The sequence below is a fragment of the Cherax quadricarinatus genome, chromosome 35 (genome assembly GCF_038502225.1).
Source record: "Cherax quadricarinatus isolate ZL_2023a chromosome 35, ASM3850222v1, whole genome shotgun sequence".
NCBI lineage: Eukaryota > Metazoa > Arthropoda > Malacostraca > Decapoda > Parastacidae > Cherax > Cherax quadricarinatus.
In genome coordinates this window covers 21,772,395-21,798,627 of record NC_091326.1, presented here as the reverse complement: position 1 = coordinate 21,798,627, position 26,233 = coordinate 21,772,395, and the positions used below count along the sequence as shown (strand labels likewise).

General features: G+C 47.8%; 1 protein-coding gene across 1 annotated transcript in view; it reads left to right on the top strand.

The window, feature by feature from the left end:
* LOC128695075 (uncharacterized) overlaps positions 1 to 26,233 on the top strand; it is a 417,714-nt gene that overhangs the window by 94,662 nt on the left and 296,819 nt on the right. The window contains exons 2-3 of the mRNA XM_053785465.2: positions 1,857 to 2,019; positions 24,058 to 24,151. Of these exons, the coding sequence (XP_053641440.1) occupies positions 1,857 to 2,019; positions 24,058 to 24,151 (257 nt within the window). The remainder of the gene's footprint in view (positions 1 to 1,856; positions 2,020 to 24,057; positions 24,152 to 26,233) is intronic.

The following is a 26,233-nucleotide window of genomic DNA, read 5'->3' as shown; positions in this document are numbered from 1 at the left end:
AGACAGCAGTAAACATCACCCAGTAGACATCAACAGTAGACATCAGCAGATATCAACATAGGCAACAGTAGACATCAACCAACAGACATCAATAGAAACATGAACCAGTAGACATCAACAATAAACATCAACCAGCAGACATCAACAGTAGACAGCAGACATCATCATGGCCCAAGAGTCGAGGGAATTACCTGGAATGACGTTGTGTCTGCCACTTTAGTGTTGGATGGAGGGGGGGAGGGTCGAGTCACTGTACACTAGACAACTGGTGGTCAGGTCTGTCACCCGGGGGGGAGGGTATAAGGCGGCACCTTTGGAGAGTTGGGCACCTTTGTTAACCTAGGATAATAATGTGTGTGAAAATAACTTGTGGACGTGAGGTAACAAAGGTCAGAGTTTCTAATATTTATCTTCGACCTGTACGAGTCTTGTGTTATAAGTGGCTTGTGTTGTGTGTCTTGTAAGTGGCTTGTGTTGTGTGTCTAGTGTTGTAAGTGGCTTGTGTTGTGTGTCTTGTAAGTGGCTTGTGTTGTGTGTCTAGTGTTGTAAGTGGCTTGTGTTGTGTGCCTTGTAAGTGGCTTGTGTTGTGTGTCTTGTAAGTGGCTTGTGTTGTGTGTCTAGTGTTGTAAGTGGCTTGTGTTGTGTCTTGTAAGTGGCTTGTGTTGTGTGTCTAGTGTTGTAAGTGGCTTGTGTTGTGTGCCTTGTAAGTGGCTTGTGTTGTGTGTCTAGTGTTATAAGTGGCTTGTGTTGTGTCTTGTAAGTGGCTTGTGTTGTGTGTCTAGTGTTATAAGTGGCTTGTGTTGTGTGTCTTGTAAGTGGCTTGTTTTGTGTGTCTAATGTTGTAAGTGGCTTGTGTTGTGTGTCTTGTAAGTGGCTTGTGTTGTGTGTCTAGTGTTGTAAGTGGCTTGTGTTGTGTGTCTAGTGTTGTAAGTGGCTTGTGTTGTGTGTCTTGTGTTGTAAGTGGCTTGTGTTGTGTGTCTAGTGTTATAAGTGGCTTGTGTTGTGTGTCTTGTGTTGTAAGTGGCTTGTGTTGTGTGTCTAGTGTTATAAGTGGCTTGTGTTGTGTGTCTAGTGTTGTAAGTGGCTTATGTTGTGTGTCTTGCGTTGTGTTGTGTGTCTAGTGTTGTAAGTGGCTTGTGTTGTGTGTCTAGTGTTATAAGTGACTTGTGTTGTGTGTCTTGTGTTGTAAGTGGCTTGTGTGTCTAGTGTTGTAAGTGGCTTGTGTTGTGTGTCTTGTGTTGTAAGTGGCTTGTGTTGTGTGTCTTGTGTTGTAAGTGGCTTTTGTTGTGAGTCTTGTGTTGTAAGTGGCTTGTGTTGTGTGTCTTGTGTTGTAAGTGGCTTATGTTGTGTCTTGTGTTGTAAGTGGCTAGTGTTGTGTGTCTAGTGTTGTGTGTCTTGTGTTGCAAGTGGTTTGTGTTGTGTGTCTTGTGTTGTAAGTGGCTTGTGTTGAGTGTTACTTGAGTGTCTAGTGTTGTAAGTGGCTTAAGTTGAGGTACTTGTGTGTCTAGTGTTATAAGTAGCTTGTGTTGAGTGTTACTTGAGTGTCTAGTGTTGTAAGTGGCTTAAGTTGAGGTACTTGTGTGTCTAGTGTTATAAGTAGCTTGTGTTGAGTGTTACTTGAGTGTCTCGTGTTATAAGTAGTGTTATAAGCTAAATAGAGCAGTAATTTAACCACATTACAGACGTCATGGAACACCAGGGTATACAGCATACACCAAGCCAGTATACACTTGGAATACACAGCTTCATACAACCCTAACTTAACCATGTTACAGACGTCAACTTCAGCAGTCTGATGCATGTTATGTAAGGACTTGAAAATAATGTTCATTCTCCTTTGGGCCTCGGCCTCCCAGGGCCGCAAGATCGGCGGGAGACTCTCAACCAGCAACCGTCGGGACAACACTTTTGGTGAGGAGAAGCCGGCTAGGAGCCGACCCCAGGCCAACACTCCAGCACCTGCTGCGCCCGTCACTCAGGCACCCAAGGTGGTTCTTCCCAGCGCTTCCTGCAGCGAGAGTGAGTACTGATGGTTCTGTTTGTAGGGTAGGTACTACTGAGTACTGTTAGCAGGGCAGGAGAGCAGTTACTGCTGAGTACTGTTAGCAGGGCAGGAGAGCAGTTACTGCTGAGTACTGTTAGCAGGGCAGGAGAACAGTTACTGCTGAGTACTGTTACAAGGGCAGGAGAACAGTTACTGCTGAGTACTGTTAGCAGGGCAGGAGAACAGTTACTGCTGAGTACTGTTAGCAGAGCAGGGGAGCAGTTACTGCTGAGTACTGTCAGCAGGGCAGGGGAACAGTTACTGCTGAGTACTGTTAGCAGAGCAGGGGAGCAGTTACTGCTGAGTACTGTTAGCAGGGCAGGGGAGCAGTTACTGCTGAGTACTGTTACCAGGGCAGGAGAACAGTTACTGCTGAGTACTGTTAGCAGGGCAGGAGAACAGTTACTGCTGAGTACTGTTAGCAGGGCAGGAGAACAGTTACTGCTGAGTACTGTTAGCAGAGCAGGGGAGCAGTTACTGCTGAGTACTGTCAGCAGGGCAGGAGAGCAGTTACTGCTGAGTACTGTTAGCAGGGCAGGAGAGCAGTTACTGCTGAGTACTGTTAGCAGGGCAGGAGAACAGTTACTGCTGAGTACTGTTAGCAGAGCAGGGGAGCAGTTACTGCTGAGTACTGTTAGCAGGGCAGGAGAGCAATTACTGCTGAGTACTGTCAGCAGGGCAGGAGAGCAGTTACTGCTGAGTACTGTCAGCAGGGCAGGAGAGCAATTACTGCTGAGTACTGTTAGCAGAGCAGGGGAGCAGTTACTGCTGAGTACTGTTAGCAGGGCAGGAGAACAGTTACTGCTGAGTACTGTTAGCAGAGCAGGGGAGCAGTTACTGCTGAGTACTGTCAGCAGGGCAGGAGAGCAATTACTGCTGAGTACTGTCAACAGGGCAGGAGAGCAGTTACTGCTGAGTACTGTTAGCAGAGCAGGGGAGCAGATACTGCTGAGTACTGTCAGCAGGGCAGGAGAGCAGTTACTGCTGAGTACTGTTAGCAGGGCAGGGGAACAGTTACTGCTGAGTACTGTCAGCAGGGCAGGAGAGCAGTTACTGCTGAGTACTGTTAGCAGAGCAGGGGAGCAGTTACTGCTGAGTACTGTTAGCAGAGCAGGGGAGCAGTTACTGCTGAGTACTGTTAGCAGGGCAGGGGAACAGTTACTGCTGAGTACTGTTAGCAGAGCAGGGGAGCAGTTACTGCTGGGTACTGTCAGCAGGGCAGGGGAGCAGTTACTGCTGAGTGCTGTTAGCAGGGCAGGGGAGCAGTTACTGCTGAGTACTGTTAGCAGAGCAGGGGAGCAGTTACTGCTGAGTACTGTCAGCAGGGCAGGGGAGCAGTTACTGCTGAGTACTATTAGCAGCGCAGGGGAGCAGTTACTGCTGAGTACTATTAGCAGGGCAGGGGAGCAGTTACTGCTGAGTACTATTAGCAGGGCAGGGGAACAGTTACTGCTGAGTACTATTAGCAGGGCAGGGGAACAGTTACTGCTGAGTACTATTAGCAGGGCAAGGGAGCAGTTACTGCTGAGTACTATTAGCAGGGCAAGGGAACAGTTACTGCTGAGTGCTATTAGCAGGGCAGGGGAGCAGTTACTGCTGAGTACTATTAGCAGGGCAGGAGAGCAGTTACTGTTGAGTACTATTAGCAGGGCAAGGGAACAGTTACTGCTGAGTACTATTAGCAGGGCAGGGGAGCAGTTACTGCTGAGTACTATTAGCAGGGCAGGGGAGCAGTTACAAGCTGTCACCATCACTGGAGAGGGTACAGAGAAGAGCCACCAAGTTGGTACCATCACTGGAGAGGGTACAGATAAGAACCACCAAGCTGGTACCATCACTGGAGAGGGTACCGAGAAGAGCCACCAAGCTGGTACCATCACTGGAGAAGGTACAGAGAAGAGCCACCCAGCTGGTACCATCACTGGAGAAGGAAACAGAGAAGAGCCACTAATTTGGTACCATCACTGGAGAGGGTACAGAGGAGAGCCACCAAGCTGGCACCATCACTGGAGAAGGTACAGAGAAGAGCCACCAAGCTGGTACCGTCACTGGAGAAGGAAACAGAGAAGAGCCACTAAGTTGGTACCATCACTGGAGAGGGTACAGAGAAGAGCCACCAAGCTGGCACCATCACTGGAGAGGGTACAGAGAAGAGCCACCAAGCTGGTACCATCACTGGAGAGGGTACAGAGAAGAGCCACCAAGCTGGTACCATCACTGGAGAAGGTACAGAGAAGAGCCACCCAGCTGGTACCATCACTGGAGAGGGTACAGAGAAGAGCCACCAATCTGGTACCATCACTGGAGAAGGAAACAGAGAAGAGCCACTAAGTTGGTACCATCACTGTAGAGGGTACAGAGAAGAGCAACCAAGCTGGTACCATCACTGGAGAGGGTACAGAGAAGAGCCACCAAGCTGGTACCATCACTGGAGAGGGTACAGAGAAGAGCCACCAAGCTGGTACCATCACTGGAGAGGGTACAGAGAAGAACCACCAAGCTGGTACCATCACTGGAGAGGGTACAGAGAAGAACCACCAAGCTGGTACCATCACTGTAGAGGGTACAGAGGAGAGCCACCAAGCTGGTACCATCACTGTAGAGGGTACAGAGGAGAGCCACCAAGCTGGTACCATCACTGTAGAGGGTACAGAGAAGAGCAACCAAGCTGGTACCATCACTGGAGAGGATACAGAGAAGAGCCACCAAGCTGGTACCATCACTGGAGAGGGTACAGAGAAGAGCCACCAAGCTAGTACCATCACTGTAGAGGATACAGAGAAGAGCCACCAAGCTGGTACCATCACTGGAGAGGGTACAGAGAAGAGCCACCAAGCTGGTACCATCACTGTACAGGGTACAGAGAAGAGCCACCAAGCTGGTACCATCACTGAAGAGGGTACAGAGAAGAACCACCAAACTGGTACCATCACTGGAGAGGGTACAGAGAAGAACCATCAAGCTGGTACCATCACTGGAGAGGGTACAGAGACGAACCACCAAGCTGGTACCATCACTGGAGAGGGTACAGAGAAGAACCACCAAGCTGGTACCATCACTGGAGAGGGTACAGAGAAGAACCACCAAGCTGGTACCATCACTGTAGAGGGTACAGAGGAGAGCCACCAAGCTGGTACCATCACTGTAGAGGGTACAGAGGAGAGCCACCAAGCTGGTACCATCACTGTAGAGGGTACAGAGAAGAGCCACCAAGCTGGTACCATCACTGGAGAGGGTACAGAGGAGAGCCACCAAGCTGGTACCATCACTGGAGAGGGTACAGAGAAGAGCCACCAAGCTGGTACCATCACTGGAGAGGGTACAGGGAAGAGCCACCAAGCTGGTACCATCACTGTAGAGGGTACAGAGAAGAGCCACCAAGCTGGTACCATCACTGGAGAGGGTACAGGGAAGAGCCACCAAGCTGGTACCATCACTGTAGAGGGTACAGAGAAGAGCCACCAAGCTGGTACCATCACTGCAGCGGGTACAGAGAAGAGCCACCAAGCTGGTACCATCACTGGAGAGGGTACAGAGAAGAGCCACCAAGCTGGTACCATTACTGGAGAGGGTACAGAGGAGAGCCACCAAGCTGGTACCATCACTGGAGAGGGTACAGAGAAGAGCCACCAAGCTGGTACCATCACTGGAGAGGGTACAGAGAAGAGCCACCAAGCTGGTACCATCACTGTAGAGGGTACAGAGAAGAGCCACCAAGCTGGTACCATCACTGGAGAGGGTACAGAGGAGAGCCATCAAGCTGGTACCATCACTGGAGAGGGTACAGAGAAGAGCCACCAAGCTGGTACCATCACTGGAGAGGGTACAGAGAAGAGCCACCAAGCTGATACCATCATTGTAGAGGGTACAGAGAAGAACCACCAAGCTGGTACCATCACTGTAGAGGGTACAGAGAAGAGCCACCAAGCTGGTACCATCACTGTAGAGGGTACAGAGAAGAACCACCAAGCTGGTACCATCACTGTAGAGGGTACAGAGAAGAACCACCAAGCTGGTACCATCACTGGAGAGGGTACAGAGAAGAACCACCAAGCTGGTACCATCACTGTAGAGGGTACAGAGAAGAACCACCAAGCTGGTACCATCACTGTAGAGGGTACAGAGAAGAGCCACCAAGCTGGTACCATCACTGTAGAGGGTACAGAGAAGAACCACCAAGCTGGTACCATCACTGTAGAGGGTACAGAGAAGAACCACCAAGCTGGTACCATCACTGTAGAGGTTACAGAGAAGAGCCACCAAGCTGGTACCATCACTGTAGAGGGTACAGAGAAGAGCCACCAAGCTGGTACCATCACTGGAGAGGGTACAGAGAAGAGCCACCAAGCTGGCACCATCACTGTAGAGGGTACAGAGAAGAGCCACCAAGCTGGTACCATCACTGGAGAGGGTACAGAGAAGAGCCACCAAGCTGGTACCATCACTGGAGAGGGTACAGAGAAGAGCCACCAAGCTGGCACCATCACTGTAGAGGGTACAGAGGAGAGCCACCAAGCTGGCACCATCACTGTAGAGGGTACAGAGGAGAGCCACCAAGCTGGTACCATCACTGTAGAGGGTACAGAGAAGAGCCACCAAGCTGGTACCATCATTGGAGAGGGTACAGAGAAGAGCCACCAAGCTGGCACCATCACTGTAGAGGGTACAGAGGAGAGCCACCAAGCTGGTACCATCACTGTAGAGGGTACAGAGAAGAGCCACCAAGCTGGTACCATCACTGTAGAGGGTACAGAGAAGAGCCACCAAGCTGGCACCATCACTGTAGAGGGTACAGAGGAGAGCCACCAAGCTGGTACCATCACTGTAGAGGGTACAGAGAAGAGCCACCAAGCTGGTACCATCACTGTAGAGGGTACAGAGAAGAGCCACCAAGCTGGTACCATCACTGTAGAGGGTACAGAGAAGAGCCACCAAGCTGGCACCATCACTGTAGAGGGTACAGAGGAAAGCCACCAAGCTGGCACCATCACTGTAGAGGGTACAGAGAAGAACCACCAAGCTGGCACCATCACTGTAGAGGGTACAGAGAAGAACCACCAAGCTGGTACCATCACTGTAGAGGGTACAGAGAAGAACCACCAAGCTGGTACCATCACTGTAGAGGGTACAGAGGAGAGCCACCAAGCTGGCACCATCACTGGAGAAGGAAACAGAGACTACAGGAAAATCTCACTTATTTAAAATACTGAATGTGTCAGTAACTCAAATAAATAGTGAAACTTCAAGGCAAGAGATGCAACACAAACGCGTGTAAAAAAAAAAAAAATAGAACTGGAATTTTCTGAGAATGAAAGGAAGTATCCAGTGAAAGTGTTGCGAGTACTAGTAAGTTGAGTACTATCTGGACAAACACTTTGCTAGTAAAATACTCGACTGGATTCTGCGCTGCGGCAAACTGAAGTCAAACTGAGCTACACACGTCAATAATAATACAGGATGTAGTAGTAGTAGTTGTCGAAGCCACGTACGGTACTCCCACGTACAGTACTCCCACGTACGGTACTCCCACGTACAGTACTCCCACGTACAGTGCTCCCACGTACAGTAATCCCACGTATAGTACTTCCATGTGCAGTGCTCCCACGTTCAGTGCTCCCACGTAGAATATTACTACGTACGGTGCTCCCACGTGCACTATTCCCACGTACAGTACTATATACAGAACCTCCATGTACATCTGACGTGACCGCTCAGCAGGGGGGAGGGACGAAGTGAGGAAGAGGTGAGAAGGAGCAAGGGAAGACGAGGTAAAGACGGAAGGAAGGAGGGAAGGGAGGAAGGAAGGGAGGAGAGTGCCGTAGCTCTCTTGAGAGATCCTAGAGAATATTACTCAGTCTCTCTCTCTCTCTCTCTCTCTCTCTCTCTCTCTCTCTCTCTCTCTCTCTCTCTCTCTCTCTCTCTCTCTCTCTCTCTCTCTCTCGCAGGTCGAGTAAGGTCACCTGCTTCTTTCTTCCTGCCCGACTTTCCTTCCTGTCATCGCTCTCTAGAGAGAGAGAGAGAGAGAGAGACTGCTTTAATATCTATATATATAGAGAGAACTATTATAATAATGGGGAAAGCGCTAAATTCCTGGGGGCCATACAGTGTTCGATTCCAGGAATTGAAGGCTGGGTTTAGTTCACTGGATCAAGAACCCTTCAGGATCCAGACACTACCTTGTATGTTTGTGTGAGTGTATATGAGTGTATGAGTGTATGAGTGTGTATGAGTGCTTGTATGTATTTGTATATTTGAGTAAATGTGGCTGTGCTCACCTATGTGTGGTTGCAGGAGTTGATTCACAGCTCCTGGCCCCGCCTCTCTGCTAGTCGTTACTGTGTTCACTCTCCTGGCCTCGACAGCATTACCGTATCTCTTCATAAAGCTGTGTGTGGATCCTGCCTCTCTCTGTTCTGCAGGTCGTTCCACTTCCTCTCTACTCTAATGCTAAATAAATACTTCCTAACATCCCTGTGAATCGTCTTTGTTTTCAACTTCCAACTGTGCCATTGTGATCCTCTTTCCCGCCTCCCGAGGAGTGTTCCTGTCCATCCTGTCAGTTCCTTACAGTATTTAGTACGTTGTTATCATATCCCCTTCTTTTCTGTTGTTCTCTTCTTAATGTTCCCCTCAAGGGAGGTTCCTTGATGCTGGTGAGGGGCTCTTGATCTAGGGAATTGGATCTGTGCTCCAGTTCCCTGAATTGAGCCTGAATACCTTCCATCCCCTCACATGTGCTGTATAATCCTACGGGTTTAGTGCTCCCGTGATTATAATAATAATCTTCTTAATGTTGCTTTTTAACAACTTTGGGTCAGGTTTGACTTGTTGTGTTATTCTCTGATTATCGTTGAGTCTCTCTTCTTACGTATGTTTTTGTCTGGTTCTGCTCATTTCCTTATTTTCATAACCTCTTTATCTTGTGTAGTTTCCATGATCCAGTATATTTATCTTTTGTCTTCTCTACACATCTGGGTAAACCATGACTCACTCTGCTATTCCCATTGTTTCTTTTGCTCCTGGGTAATAATTTCTCCTCTGCCTCCATGCGCTTCCCTGTCATATACTCCATTATACACTGTCTTCCACACTAGTTCTCTTCGCCGCTGTACACCTCATTTAGGAGTTACCTCATGTCTTGTGAAGTCTGGTTTCTCCCTAGTTCCCTTGCTGCTTCACTCTCCACTCTTCCATAAGGTATTTGAAACTCAGGACCGTGTGGTTACTAGCATCAAGGGGCCTTTCATAATCAGTATACCTGGAAGGTGTTCAGGGTGAATACAAGGTCCAGACTTGCAGGTTCATCCCATGTTTCTCTCCCTGGTTGTGTTCCTAACACATTGGCTGCCATAAGTTCTCCATCACCACCTCCAGGATCTTAGTCCTCAGTGTTACATTGCTGCTAGTACCACCTTGACGCCCCCTCATCTTCAGTGTACTTACTGTTTAATCTCCCCCCCTCTCTCTCTCTCTCTCTCTCTCTCTCTCTCTCTCTCACTTTCTATTACTCTCATCTCTTCAATGTTCCAGTGGTTTGTGAGTAGGAGTGCTGCTCCTACACCTCTCTTCCCTCTGTCTCTTCATTATGTGATATTCAGCTGGGAAGCTCTGTGTGTGTGTGTGTGTGTGTGTGTGTGTGTGTGTGTGTGTGTGTGTGTGTGTGTGTGTGTGTGTGTGTGTGTGTGTTATTAGTGTTTGTGTGTATGTATCAGTGCAGTGGTAAGTGTGCAGGTGAGAGTGATTACACTGCAACACTTAAGTCAGAGTAGTTACACTGCCACATACACTCAAATGAGAGTAGTAACACTGCCACATACACTCAGGTGAGAGTAGTAACACTGCCACATACACTCAGGTGAGAGTAGTTACACTGCCACATACACTCAGGTGAGAGTAGTTACACTGCCACATACACTCAGGTGAGAGTAGTTACACTGCCACATACACTCAAGTGAGAGTAGTTACACTGCCACATACACTCAAGTGAGAGTAGTTACACTGCCACATACACTCAAGTGAGAGTAGTTACACTGCCACATACACTCAAGTGAGAGTAGTTACACTGCCACATACACTCAAGTGAGAGTAGTTACACTGCCACATACACTCAAGTGAGAGTAGTTACACTGCCACATGCACTCAAGTGAGAGTAGTTACACTGCCACATACACTCAAGTGAGAGTAGTTACACTGCCACATACTCAAGCGAGAGTAGTTACACTGCCACATACACTCAAGTGAGAGTAGTTACACTGCCACATACACTCAAGTGAGAGTAGTTACACTGCCACATGCACTCAAGTGAGAGTAGTTACACTGCCACATACACTCAAGTGAGAGTAGTTACACTGCCACATACACTCAAGTGAGAGTAGTTACACTGCCACATACACTCAAGTGAGAGTAGTTACACTGCCACATACACTCAAGTGAGAGTAGTTACACTGCCACATACACTCAAGTGAGAGTAGTTACACTGCCACATACACTCAAGTGAGAGTAGTTACACTGCCACATACACTCAAGTGAGAGTAGTAACACTTCCACATACTCTCAAGTGAGAGTAGTTACACTGCCACATACACTCAAGTGAGAGTAGTTACACTGCCACATACACTCAAGTGAGAGTAGTTACACTGCCACATACACTCAAGCGAGAGTAGTTACACTGCCACATACACTCAAGTGAGAGTAGTTACACTGCCACATACACTCAAGTGAGAGTAGTTACACTGCCACATACACTCAAGCGAGAGTAGTTACACTGCCACATACACTCAAGCGAGAGTAGTAACACTGCCACATACACTCAAGTGAGAGTAGTTACACTGCCACATACACTCAAGTGAGAGTAGTTACACTGCCACATACACTCAGGTGAGAGTAGTTACACTGCCACATACACTCAAGTGAGAGTAGTTACACTGCCACATACACTCAGGTGAGAGTAGTTACACTGCCACATACACTCAAGTGAGAGTAGTTACACTGCCACATACACTCAAGTGAGAGTAGTTACACTGCCACAAACACTCAAGCGAGAGTAGTTACACTGCCACATACACTCAAGCGAGAGTAGTAACACTGCCACGCACACTTCCCTGGTTATACTGGATGGCTCACACTCCCTTATTATCCTGGATGGCTCACACTCCCCTGGTTATCCTGGATGGCTCACACTCCCCTGGTTATCCTGGATGGCTCACACTCCCCTGGTTATCCTGGATGGCTCACACTCCCCTGGTTATCCTGGATGGCTCACACTCCACTTATTATCCTGGATGGCTCACACTCCCCTGGTTATCCTGGATGGCTCACACTCCCCTGGTTATCCTGGATGGCTCACACTCCCCTGGTTATCCTGGATGGCTCACACTCCCCTGGTTATCCTGGATGGCTCACACTCACTAACACTCCCTTGGTTATCCTGGATGGCTCACACTCCACTTATTATCCTGGATGGCTCACACTCCCCTGGTTATCCTGGATGGCTCACACTCCACTTATTATCCTGGATGGCTCACACTCCCCTGGTTATCCTGGATGGCTCACACTCCACTTATTATCCTGGATGGCTCACACTCCCTTGGTTATCCTGGATGGCTCACACTCCCCTGGTTATCCTGGATGGCTCACACTCCCCTGGTTATCCTGGATGGATGACACTCCCCTGGTTATCCTGGATGGCTCACACTCCCCTGGTTATCCTAGATGGCTCACACTCCCCTGGTTATCCTGGATGGCTCACACTCCACTTATTATCCTGGATGGCTCACACTCCCCTGGTTATCCTGGATGGCTCACACTCCCCTGGTTATCCTGGATGGCTCACACTCCCCTGATTAACCTGGATGGCTCACACTCCCCTGGTTATCCTGGATGGCTCACACTCCTCTGGTTATCCTGGACTCCCCTGGTTATCCTGGATGGCTCACACTCCCCTGGTTATCTTGTATGGCTCACACTCCCCTGGTTATCCTGGATGGCTCCCCACATGGCTCACACTCCCCCTGGATGGCTCACACTCCCCTGGTTATCCTGGATGGCTCACACTCCCTGGTTATCCTGGATGGCTCACACTCCCCTCACACTCCCCTGGTTATCCTGGATGGCTCACACTCCACTTCTTATCCTGGATGGCTCACACTCCCCTGGTTATCCTGGATGGCTCTCACCTGGTTATCCTGGATGGCTCACACTCCCCTCACACTCCCCTGATTAACCTGGATGGCTCACACTCCCCTGATTAACCTGGATGGCTCACACTCCCCTGGTTATCCTGAATGGCTCACACTCCGCTGGTTATCCTAGATGGCTCACACTCCCCTGGTTATCCTGGATGGCTCACACTCCCCTGGTTATCTTGTATGGCTCACACTCCCCTGGTTATCCTGGATGGCTCACACTCCCCTGGTTATCCTGGATGGCTCACACTCCCCTGGTTATCCTGGATGGCTCACACTCCCCTGGTTATCCTGGATGGCTCACACTCCCCTGGTTATCCTGGATGGCTCACACTCCACTGGTTATCCTGGATGACTCACACTCCCCTGGTTATCCTGGATGGCTCACACTCCCCTGGTTATCCTGGATGGCTCACACTCCCCTGGTTATCCTGGATGGCTCACACTCCCCTGGTTATCCTGGATGGCTCACACTCCACTGGTTAATAGATATCCTCTCTCTCTCTCTCTTTCTCTCGCTCTCTCTCTCTCTCTCTTCCTCTGGTTCTTATTCTTCCTTTTGTTCCTTCATGTTCTTCTCTTTCTTTTTTAGTTCTTTGTTTTTTCTTATTCTCTTCAAATTTAACATTCTTGTTAACTGGTACTTAAGATGTGGATCCAGGAGCTAGTGATCAACCCCCCATCTATCTACACACAATTGGGGGTCCAGTAATAGATACGACACTGGTTATATTTAGTTGGTGATAGGTTGAAAGTGGATGCCAGGAGCTAGAGTTCGTCCTTCCTAAAGACGAGTCGGTAATTACTAAGAGGTGATTACAGGGGAGGAGAGTCTTAAGTGTGTTGTAGAGTGTGACAGATGCCAGTGTGAGGGAGGAACAAGGAACGAGACTGCCTGGCCCGTTCCTGTGTACCTTGTCCACCTTGACCAGGCCTGTTCTCTCTCTCTCTCTCTCTCTCTCTCTCTCTCTCTCTCTCTCTCTCTCTCTCTCTCTCTCTCTCTCTCTCTCTCTCCTTATTATAGGCTGGATAACTAGAACCTTAGATTCAAGAACTGTCAGTGCAGTGATGCTGTATTTGCAGTCACTTTTTCTCTCTAATCTGCAATATTGCTGACCATTGACATCCTGTCTTAACGCAGGTCAGCTTGCACACCTGGAGACTATACTGAGAACTCTCACTGCACTTGTAAGTTCAGTCAAGCGTCTAACTTACTAGCAGCGCTTGCAGTCACTTGACCTGTACTCCCTGAAACGCAGGCGAGAAATATACATCATAATTTACATCTGTAAAATCCTAGAGGGACTTCTCCCAAATCTGCACACATAAATCACTCCCTACGAAACCTATAGGCTCGGACATACGGTACAAAATACTCAGTGGAGAGATTGTTTTGAGTACATTCTGAGGTACAAGACAGTAAGTGTAAGGGATACACGGCTGTTCAACACCCCTGGCTGTCTTGAAGACAGAACTTGAGGAGGTGCTGACGTCAGTTGTTGATGAGCTGGGCGGTGGTTGGTGTGTTGAGGTGGGTGTACGGGGCACTAACATCCTGGTTGATCAAGCCCTCAAGCAGGAGGACTGGTCTAGGACCGGGCCGCGGGGGCGTTCACCCCTGTAACCATGTTCAATTAAACTTTAGGTGTTCATCCATTCCATTCTGTCCCTCCCTCCTTCTATCCCTACTGTGACCTCTCTCCCTTCTGTGACCTCCCTCCCTTCTGTGACCCTCCCTTCCGTGACCTCCCTCCCTCCCGTAACCTCTCTCCCCCCGTAACCTCTCTCCCTCCCGTAACCTCTCTCTCCTCCATTTCGCGACCTCTCTCCCTTAATTGACCTCTATCCTCCCTCCCTCCCGTGACCTCTCTTTCCCTCCCATGACCTCTCTCCCGTGACCTCGCTCTCCTTCCCGTGACCTCCCTCCCTCCCATGACCTCTCTGTTTATCTCCCGTCACCTCTCTCTCTCCGTTCCGTGACCGCCCTTCCTCCTGTGACCTTTTGTCTCTCCCTCCTGTGACCTCTCTCTCCCTCTTGTGACCTCTCTCGTGACCTCTCTCTCCCTCCCGTGATCTCTCTCCATCACGTGACCTCTCTCTCCCTCCCGTGATGTCTCTCCATCACGTGACCTCTCACTCCATCCCTCCCACTCCATTCCTCTCACTAGGTATATATCTCATTAGCTATCTATCCCTCTCACTAGGTATACCTCCCACTCCATCCCTCTCACTTGGTATCCCTCCCACTCCAGCCCTCTCATTAGGTATTCCTCTCACTAGGTATACCTCCCTCTCACTAGGTATACCTCCCTCTCACTAGGTATCTCCCATTCCATTCCTCTCTAGGTACCTCCTACTCCATCTCCCACTAGGTATCCTTCCCACTACATCCCTCTCACTAGGTATCCTTACCACTTCATTCCTCTCACTAGGTATCCCCACTCCGTTCCTCGCACCAGGTATACCTCTTACTTGGTATCCCGCTCCATCCCCCTCACTAGGTATTCCTCTCACTTAGTATGCCTCTCACTAGGTGTCCCTCCCACTCCATCCCTCTTACTAGGTATACATCTCGCTAGGTATATCTCCCACTCCATCCCTCTCACTAGGTATCTCTCACTCCGTCCCTCTCAATAGGTATCCCTCCCATTTCATCCCTCTCTAGGTATACATCCCACTCCATCCCTCACTAGATATCCTTCCCACTCAATCCCTCTTTCTAGGTACCCCTTCCACTCCATCCCTCTCACAAGGTATCCCTCGCACTCCATCCCTCTCACTAGGTATCCCTCACACTTCATCCCTCTCACTGGGTATCCCTCCCACTCCATCCCATTCACAAGGTATCCGTACCACTCCATCCCTCTCACTAGGTATCTCCCACTCCGTCCCTCTCAATAGGTATCCCTCCCATTTCATCCCTCTCTAGGTATACATCCCACTCCATCCCTCACTAGATATCCTTCCCACTCAATCCCTCTTTCTAGGTACCCCTTCCACTCCATCCCTCTCACTAGGTATCCCTCGCACTCCATCCCTTTCACTAGGTATCCCTCACACTTCATCCCTCTCACTGGGTATCCCTTCCACTCCATCCATCACTAGGTATCCGTACCACTCCATCCCTCTCACTAGGTATCCCTTCCACTCCATCGCTCTCACTAGGTATTCGTCCCACTCCATCCCTCTCACTAGGTATCCCTTGAGTGGGACCTTGAGTGGGACCTTGAGTGGGACCTTGAGTGGGACCTTGAGTGGGACCTTGAGTGGGACCTTGAGACTGTCACCAGACGTTCATAACAAGAACGCCGATAGGCTTAAAATTTTCAACTCTGATGTAGAGTAACTTGGGCAGGATGCTAGCAACACTTAGCATGTACACGAGGAGGCCTATGAGTATATATATATATATATATATATATATATATATATATATATATATATATATATATATATATATATATATATATATACTTTTCATTCCCATCGTCCTGGAATGTACGTAATTAATCCGCACATAGGAGAGAGGAACTTATGACGACGTTTCGCTCTGAGTTGGACCATTAACAACACATCTTCGTGAGTTAATAGTTAATGGTCCAAGTTTGACCGAAACGTCGTCATTTGTCTCCTATGTGAGGGTTGTTTGTGTATTGTTCCAGTCAGGGTATTGTTCCAGTCAGGGTATTGTTCCAGTCAGGGTATTGTTCCAGTCAGGGTATTGTTCCAGTCAGGGTATTGTTCCAGTCAGGGTATTGTGCCTTGGTTCTTCATTCTGAATTGCTTTGATAACTACGGAAATCCTCAGTGGTGGGGTGTCTAACCATCAAGACATGCGTCTCTGGACTCCTCAGTGGTGGAGTGTCTAACCATCAAGACATGCACCTCTGGACTCCTCAGTGGTGGAGTGTCTAACCATCAAGACATGCACCTCTGGACTCCTCAGTGGTGGAGTGTCTAACCATCAAGACATGCACCTCTGGACTCCTCAGTGGTGGAGTGTCTAACCATCAAGACATGCGTCTCTGGACTCCTCAGTGGTGGAGTGTCTAACCACTCCTCAGTGGTGGAGACATGACACCTCTGGACTCCTCAGTGGTGGTGTGTCTAACCATCAAGACATGCGTCTCTGGACTCCTCAGTGGTGGAGTGTCTAACCATCAAGACATGCGTCTCTGGACTCCTCAGTGGTGGTGTGTCTAACCATCAAGACATGCGTCTCTGGACTCCTCAGTGGTGGAGTGTCTAACCATCAAGACATGCACCTCTGGACTCCTCAGTGGTGTGTCTAACCATCCTCACCATCAAGACATGCGTCTCTGGACTCCTCAGTGGTGGAGTGTCTAACCATCAAGACATGCACCTCTGGACTCCTCAGTGGTGGAGTGTCTAACCATCAAGACATGCACCTCTGGACTCCTCAGTGGTGGAGTGTCTAACCATCAAGACATGCACCTCTGGACTCCTCAGTGGTGGAGTGTCTAACCATCAAGACATGCACCTCTGGACTCCTCAGTGGTGGAGTGTCTAACCATCAAGACATGCACCTCTGGACTCCTCAGTGGTGGAGTGTCTAACCATCAAGACATGCACCTCTGGACTCCTCAGTGGTGGAGTGTCTAACCATCAAGACATGCACCTCTGGACTCCTCAGTGGTGGAGTGTCTAACCATCAAGACATGCGTCTCTGGACTCCTCAGTGGTGGAGTGTCTAACCATCAAGACATGCACCTCTGGACTCCTCAGTGGTGGAGTGTCTAACCATCAAGACATGCACCTCTGGACTCCTCAGTGGTGGAGTGTCTAACCATCAAGACATGCACCTCTGGACTCCTCAGTGGTGGAGTGTCTAACCATCAAGACATGCACCTCTGGACTCCTCAGTGGTGGAGTGTCTAACCATCAAGACATGCGTCTCTGGACTCCTCAGTGGTGGAGTGTCTAACCATCAAGACATGCACCTCTGGACTCCTCAGTGGTGGAGTGTCTAACCATCAAGACATGCACCTCTGGACTCCTCAGTGGTGGAGTGTCTAACCATCAAGACATGCACCTCTGGACTCCTCAGTGGTGGAGTGTCTAACCATCAAGACATGCGTCTCTGGACTCCTCAGTGGTGGAGTGTCTAACCATCAAGACATGCGTCTCTGGACTCCTCAGTGGTGGAGTGTCTAACCATCAAGACATGCGTCTCTGGACTCCTCAGTGGTGGAGTGTCTAACCATCAAGACATGCACCTCTGGACTCCTCAGTGGTGGAGTGTCTAACCATCAAGACATGCGTCTCTGGACTCCTCAGTGGTGGAGTGTCTAACCATCAAGACATGCACCTCTGGACTCCTCAGTGGTGGGGTGTCTAACCATCAAGACATGCGTCTCTGGACTCCTCAGTGGTGGAGTGTCTAACCATCAAGACATGCACCTCTGGACTCCTCAGTGGTGGAGTGTCTAACCATCAAGACATGCACCTCTGGACTCCTCAGTGGTGGAGTGTCTAACCATCAAGACATGCACCTCTGGACTCCTCAGTGGTGGAGTGTCTAACCATCAAGACATGCACCTCTGGACTCCTCAGTGGTGGAGTGTCTAACCACCAAGACATGCACCTCTGGACTCCTCAGTGGTGGAGTGTCTAACCACCAAGACATGCACCTCTGGACTCCTCAGTGGTGGAGTGTCTAACCATCAAGACATGCGTCTCTGGACTCCTCAGTGGTGGAGTGTCTAACCATCAAGACATGCACCTCTGGACTCCTCAGTGGTGGTGTGTCTAACCATCAAGACATGCACCTCTGGACTCCTCAGTGGTGGTGTGTCTAACCATCAAGACATGCACCTCTGGACTCCTCAGTGGTGGAGTGTCTAACCATCAAGACATGCGTCTCTGGACTCCTCAGTGGTGGAGTGTCTAACCATCAAGACATGCGTCTCTGGACTCCTCAGTGGTGGAGTGTCTAACCATCAAGACATGCGTCTCTGGACTCCTCAGTGGTGGAGTGTCTAACCATCAAGACATGCGTCTCTGGACTCCTCAGTGGTGGAGTGTCTAACCATCAAGACATGCACCTCTGGACTCCTCAGTGGTGGAGTGTCTAACCATCAAGACATGCACCTCTGGACTCCTCAGTGGTGGAGTGTCTAACCACCAAGACATGCACCTCTGGACTCCTCAGTGGTGGAGTGTCTAACCATCAAGACATGCACCTCTGGACTCCTCAGTGGTGGAGTGTCTAACCATCAAGACATGCACCTCTGGACTCCTCAGTGGTGGAGTGTCTAACCATCAAGACATGCGTCTCTGGACTCCTCAGTGGTGGAGTGTCTAACCATCAAGACATGCACCTCTGGACTCCTCAGTGGTGGAGTGTCTAACCATCAAGACATGCGTCTCTGGACTCCTCAGTGGTGGAGTGTCTAACCATCAAGACATGCGTCTCTGGACTCCTCAGTGGTGGAGTGTCTAACCATCAAGACATGCACCTCTGGACTCCTCAGTGGTGGAGTGTCTAACCATCAAGACATGCGTCTCTGGACTCCTCAGTGGTGGAGTGTCTAACCATCAAGACATGCGTCTCTGGACTCCTCAGTGGTGGAGTGTCTAACCATCAAGACATGCACCTCTGGACTCCTCAGTGGTGGAGTGTCTAACCATCAAGACATGCGTCTCTGGACTCCTCAGTGGTGGAGTGTCTAACCATCAAGACATGCACCTCTGGACTCCTCAGTGGTGGAGTGTCTAACCATCAAGACATGCGTCTCTGGACTCCTCAGTGGTGGAGTGTCTAACCATCAAGACATGCACCTCTGGACTCCTCAGTGGTGGAGTGTCTAACCATCAAGACATGCGTCTCTGGACTCCTCAGTGGTGGAGTGTCTAACCATCAAGACATGCGTCTCTGGACTCCTCAGTGGTGGAGTGTCTAACCATCAAGACATGCACCTCTGGACTCCTCAGTGGTGGAGTGTCTAACCATCAAGACATGCGTCTCTGGACTCCTCAGTGGTGGAGTGTCTAACCATCAAGACATGCACCTCTGGACTCCTCAGTGGTGGTGTGTCTAACCATCAAGACATGCACCTCTGGACTCCTCAGTGGTGGTGTGTCTAACCATCAAGACATGCACCTCTGGACTCCTCAGTGGTGGTGTGTCTAACCATCAAGACATGCACCTCTGGACTCCTCAGTGGTGGTGTGTCTAACCATCAAGACATGCACCTCTGGACTCCTCAGTGGTGGTGTGTCTAACCATCAAGACATGCACCTCTGGACTCCTCAGTGGTGGAGTGTCTAACCATCAAGACATGCACCTCTGGACTCCTCAGTGGTGGAGACCGAAATTCAGTCGTTCCTCTTAAAACTCTCACGATTGTGAAGCATCCACTCTTCAAGGGAGGGTTCCTTGACACCGGTGAGGGGCTCTTGATCAAAGGAAGTGAACCTCACCGCGCCAGTGTTAAATCTAGTCTGTTTGCTTCCCGTCCTGGCAGGCGCTGCATAACCCTTACGGGTTTGGTGCTTTCCCCCGTGAATGCAATAATTAAAACTTAATTTGTTGAGGCTGCCGGGCAGGAACTGGAGCAGACAAGGACGTCAGGTAGCCTTTAACCAGAGCAAGATGGCGCAGGATGGAGCAGGATGGCGCAGGATACTCGACAGGGGGAGTCCTGAGACACACACACACAGTGGTCAACCATGTTTGCAAACGCCAGCAAGCGGATACCTATCGTAGTGGCGTGTTCTATAGTGTGTTTGTGTTTGTTAGTGACGATACCCGTAGTGTTGCTCATGGAGAGGCAGGTGCAACTTATCCCCGTCAACGATACTCTTACCTCCGGTGACCTTCAACACACTTTGGTCCCAGACCTACAGCAGGTCAAGGTGGTCCCAGTCAACGATACACTAACCTCTGGTGACCTTCAACACACTCTGGTCCCAGACCTACAGCAGGTCAAGGTGGTCCCAGTCAACGATACACTAACCTCTGGTGACCTTCAACACACACTGGTCCCAGACCTGCAGCAGGTCAAGGTGGTCCCAGTCAACGATACACTAACCTCTGGTGACCTTCAACACACTCTGGTCCCAGACCTGCAGCAGGTCAAGGTGGTCCCAGTCAACGATGCACTAACCTCTGGTGACCGCCAACACACTCCGGTCTTAGAACTGCAGTTCAATACTTCAAGAAAAGTCCAATTAATCAAGAACGACTCTGGAGTATTCCACCTTGTTTATAAGGATCCCGGAGGTTCCATGTCACTGGGGAAGGGATCAAGAAGTTCAGAGTTCAGCCAAGAGGCTTCACTGAGCTCGACACCGCTTCGCAACGACTCCAGAGTGAAGGAATTGATGGTGGCTGCCTGGAAGGCTTCCAGACACTTAGAGGAGAGTGCCTGGAATGTGTCGGGGCAGCTAGAGAAGAAGGAACCCTCAACCTTGAGATGCTGGCCGCCCAGCGGTAAGAGGAACATAGTAGTGAGTGGCTACTTGTAGCTGCAAGGTTTTTGTGAACCTAGCACTTCCCTCTTCCGGTCCGAACAGATGACTCACGCAGCGAGTATTTGTGTTTTGTATGTGTGTTTGTGTGTGTTTTGACCTGGTCACCGTCCTTAAAGGAGTGACCAACTCCCGATCAAAGAAACTTGAGCTCCAGCGTTGCTTCGTTAATATACTTCTGAAGATTAACAGGTCCAGCGCTTTACCGCTGAGTTTCGGTGCTTCTAATAGGAAAGTTTCACAGATGATGCTGTTGTGTCCTGTCAATGGCTACTGTCTGTAACCCGACTGTCCTTTCTCACAGCACCAGCAACTTTTACGGTTAATCTATCCTCACCTCCTCACAGCCAGTCTGTGAGCTCGGTTTATGTCGCAGTGAACGACTATTACTCATTAACTCCAAGGGTCAGAAAGAATTTTCCTTAGCTAATGTTAGCATGGGTGCAGTGTGATCAGTTCATGATCCAATATAGGCTATGTACATCATTCTCACGATTCTCACATTAGCACCATAGTTGAGGATGTAGCCAGCAACAGCATTGAGAACATTTAGCCTATCTTTGTATTTCTTATTTAGTTGTGGTATGGTGGATTTATTGAAGGTTACGTCTACATTAAAGTATGTGTAACATTTAACTTAGGTAATGTTCTCACCCTACAAACAGATGGGTGGGGGATGTCGTTTGCTTGTCAATATCTTTGTTTTAGATGAAGATATGACGGTGCCTAATTGATTACAAATTGCTTGACCTTCGTTAAGAACGATACTCATCTCCTTATCCCCTGTTATATGGATCATGATGTCATCAACATAGCTTATAGCATTATGTTTAAGTGAGGCAGGTAGAGCATTTAGGAGAGCATTAACCAGAACATTAAATAGCATGGGACTGAGAACTCCTCCCTGCGGTGTACTTTGGGACATTTCTTTAGACTCACTTCTAAAGCCTTAGTAGAGGATAGAGGATACTACATTTGACAGATATCCTATTATTCAACTGAGTAGGCTACCACCAATATTCATTTCGGCTAGTCATGTTGTATATCGCTTCTCTTTGCGATATCAGATGCAGATTTTAGAGATGCGCAGTGAGAAAGGTGGAAATACAATTCTACACACATCTTCCTTTCATGAAGCCATAGAGATGACGGGAAAGTTGGTGTCTGATTCTCTAGTTTAGAATCAAACACCAACCTTCAAGCTTTCAGATGTTCTACAAAGACAACTAGTGAGGCAGATTGTTCTTCATGTATCAGGGTGTTGTGGCTTAGGGACAGATGTAATGAAACTGTTGGTACAGGAAGTACAACACCCCTGATATAACTGAGATTATACCGTGCTGACAAGGGGTTATCAGATTATACCGTGCTGACAAGGGGTTATCAGATTATACCGTGCTGACAAGGGGTTATCAGATTATACCGTGCTGACAAGGGGTTATCAGATTATACCGTGCTGACAAGGGGTTGTCTGGGACCTGCCTTAAAATACAGAGAATATTACAAATTCTTCCATGCACTCTCAAGAGGCGGTCACTGCTACTACCGCTGCTCGCCAAAATATATTATGTCCATCCTTCCTCCAGAAGTGAACTCACTCTCTCTCTCTCTCTCTCTCTCTCTCTCTCTCTCTCTCTCTCTCTCTCTCTCTCTCTCTCTCTCTCTCTCTCTCTCTGGCATCATCCTGATGCGAGATAGCAGCGTGTCAGGCCTCGATAAAGTTGCTTTATTTCTTGTAAATTAAGCAAAGTTATGTAGGGTTACTGCGTTACAGCAGTGATACAGCAGTGTTACAGCAGTGTTACAGCAGTGATACAGCAGTGTTACAACAGTGTTACAACAGTGTTACAGCAGTGTTACAACGGTGTTACAGCAGTCACTCTTTTATAGCAGTATTATACCAGTGTTACAACAGTGTTACAGCAGTGTTACAACAGTGTTACAACAGTGTTACAACAGTGTTACAACAGTGTTACAACAGTGTTACAACAGTGTTACAGCAGTGTTACAGCAGTGTTACAGCAGTGTTACAACAGTGTTACAACAGTGTTACAACAGTGTTACAGCAGTGTTACAGCAGTGTTACAACAGTGTTACAACAGTGTTACAACAGTGTTGCAACAGTGTTACAACAGTGTTACAGCAGTGTTACAACAGTGTTACAACAGTGTTACAACAGTGTTACAACAGTGTTACAACAGTGTTACAACAGTGTTACAGCAGTCACTCTGTTATTTATCTTTGTAATTTTACTAAAGTTTTTTATAACACACACTAATTATGTTCTTCTGACTTGTTCTCCTTCACAACTACTGTTACTGTTCTTATCTTTGTTTCTTCCATTCTTCCTCATTATCGCTTCAGTTTCCTCCTTCATCTTTCATTCGCTCGCTAGACAAAAGAATATACACCTGAGGTGTATATCTCCCAGTCGATGTGGTCAGTTCATCAATCTTGAATAGATTGATGGACTGACCACATCGACTCAAGGTTGAGGGACTGATTACCTCATTCTCCTCCCGTTCTTCAAGATTCTCCTTTGTATGGACTGATGAAGCCACTGTGTGGCGAAACGTTTCCTCAATAAACATACCCAAGAGCTGCACATGTGTCTAATTTATCAACATGTCGGTTCTCTGAACCATTGATCTACAAATATTCTTGACGTGGTGAAGAGGAGATACGCAGCCTTAGTGACCCTCGTCTAGTCGATAGGCTTCAAACCCCCCATTAACCAACCAGTTCAGTTGGACAGTTCAAGAGACTTTTAACCTGTGCTGTAAACTGATTGGTTATTGGAGTTAAAAGTCTATCAACTACACGAGGGTCAAGGCTGCTTGTCGCATTTATGCCTGAGATATTAATCTCTCAGCTTGTAAATGAGCTGAGGTAGGATCACAGCTCATAACTTGTGAGCTGAGATAGAATCACAGCTCATAACTTGTGAGCTGAGATAGGATCACAGCTCTTAACTTGTGAGCTGAGATAGGATCACAGCTCTTAACTTGTGAGCTGAGATAGAATCACAGCTCTTAACTTGTGAGCTGAGATAGAATCACAGCTCTTAACTTGTGAGCTGAGATAGGATCACAGCTCTTAACTTGTGAGCTGAGATAGGATCACAGCTCTTAACTTGTGAGCTGAGATAGAATCACAGCTCTTAACTTGTGAGCTGAGATAGAATCACAGCTCTTAACTTGTGAGCTGAGATAGGATCACAGCTCTTAACATTTGAGCTGAGATAAGATCACAGCTCATAACTTGTAAACTCAGCTGTATAAATTACTGTCATGAAACAAGCTGAAGGTTTGATTGAAGAGTCTCATGTGTCAACAGATGTGTGCGCTCCCGGGTACAGCAAGTTCCTGAACCAGTGCTACAAGGTGATCAAGACTGATGCTCCCATCGACTTCACCACAGCACAGAGGAAGTACGTACCTTCTACACCAACACTTACACCTCCTGTAGAAGCTGTGTGGGGACAGTTACAAGTTCTTTCTTACATGGGGGAGGGGAGGGGGTAGAGGATTAGAGGGGACTTGTTCACCTAGCATTAAGTATGTACCTGGGTGTTAGCCGACTGGTGTGGATCGCATCTTGTGGGGACAAAATTAACCTAATTTGCCAGAAATGCTTTGCATAATAAATGGCTTTCTGTATAGTATGGCATTGATGCCACCTAGGTCTGTGTACGTTGTACAAGTACTTGTAGAAATAAAGATTATTGTTATAATTACACCTCGCTTGTACAGCAGAGGTTAGTAGAGGGTCAGACGTCCGTGTACCTCGTGAGGCTGAGACACCATTGAAGTGGAAGAATGTAACATACAGGTGAAGAGGTTAGTGTTAGAGTTGTGAATATTATGAGTCAACACAGACGTGTAGGAGGACTGAGAGACAGTGTTGGGGGCTAGAATTAACCAGAAAGAATGCTAGGAGTTAGATTAGAGAGTGAGTGTAGGGATCAATATTTGAATAATGAGAGAGAAAGAGAGAGAATACTGCGTCCAGAATAAGAGGAAGATTGAGGCTTACAATAACGGGAGAGAGTTAGGTTATCACAGAAATTATGTAATAGATGGGTAAGTATGGCAGGTTATGTAGCAGGAATGAAAGCTGGTATAGAAGAAATGAAAGCTGGTATAGAAGGAATGAAAGCTGGTATAGAAGGAATGAAAGCTGGTATAGAAGGAATGAAAGCTGGTATAGAAGAAATGAAAGCTGGTATAGAAGGAATGAAAGCTGGTATAGAAGGAATGAAAGCTGGTATAGAAGAAATGAAAGCTGGTATAGAAGGAATGAAAGCTGGTATAGAAGAAATGAAAGCTGGTATAGAAGGAATGAAAGCTGGTACAGAAGAAATGAAAGAAGGTACAGAAGGAATGAAAACAGGTATAGAAGAAATGAAAGCAGGTATAGAAGGAATGAAAGCAGGTATAGAAGAAATGAAAGCTGGTATAGAAGGAATGGAAGCAGGTATAGAAGAAATGAAAGCTGGTATAGAAGAAATGAAAGATGGTATAGAAGGAATGAAAGCTGGTACAGAAGAAATGAAAGAAGGTACAGAAGGAATGAAAACAGGTATAGAAGAAATGAAAGCAGGTATAGAAGGAATGAAAGCAGGTATAGAAGAAATGAAAGCTGGTATAGAAGGAATGGAAGCAGGTATAGAAGAAATGAAAGCTGGTATAGAAGGAATGAAAGAAGGTATAAAAGGAATGAAAGCAGGTATAGAAGAAATGGAAGCAGGTATAGAAGGAATGAAAGAAGGTACAGAAGGAATGGAAGCAGGTATAGAAGGAATGAAAGCAGGTATAGAAGGAATGAAAGCAGGTATAGAAGGAATGAAAGCTGGTATAGAAGGAATGAAAGCAAGTATAGAAGGAATGAAAACAGGTATAGAAGGAATGAAAGCAGGTATAGAAGGAATGAAAGCTGGTATAGAAGAAATGAAAGCAGGTATAGAAGGAATGAAAGCTGGTATAGAAGGAATGAAAGCAGGTATAGAAGGAATGAAAGCAGGTATAGAAGGAATGAAAGCAGGTATAGAAGGAATGAAAGCTGGTATAGAAGGAATGAAAGCTGGTATAGAAGGAATGAAAGAATGTATAGAAGAAATGAAAGCAGGTATAGAAGAAATGAAAGCTGGTATAGAAGGAATGAAAGCTGGTATAGAAGGAATGAAAGCTGGTATAGAAGGAATGAAAGCTGGTATAGAAGGAATGAAAGCTGGTATAGAAGAAATGAAAGCTGGTATAGAAGGAATGAAAGCTGGTATAGAAGGAATGAAAGCTGGTATAGAAGGAATGAAAGCAGGTATAGAAGAAATGAAAGCTGGTATAGAAGGAATGAAAGCTGGTATAGAAGGAATGAAAGCTGGTATAGAAGGAATGAAAGCAGGTATAGAAGGAATGAAAGCTGGTATAGAAGGAATGAAAGCTGGTATAGAAGGAATGAAAGCAGGTATAGAAGGAATGAAAGCTGGTATAGAAGGAATGAAAGCTGGTATAGA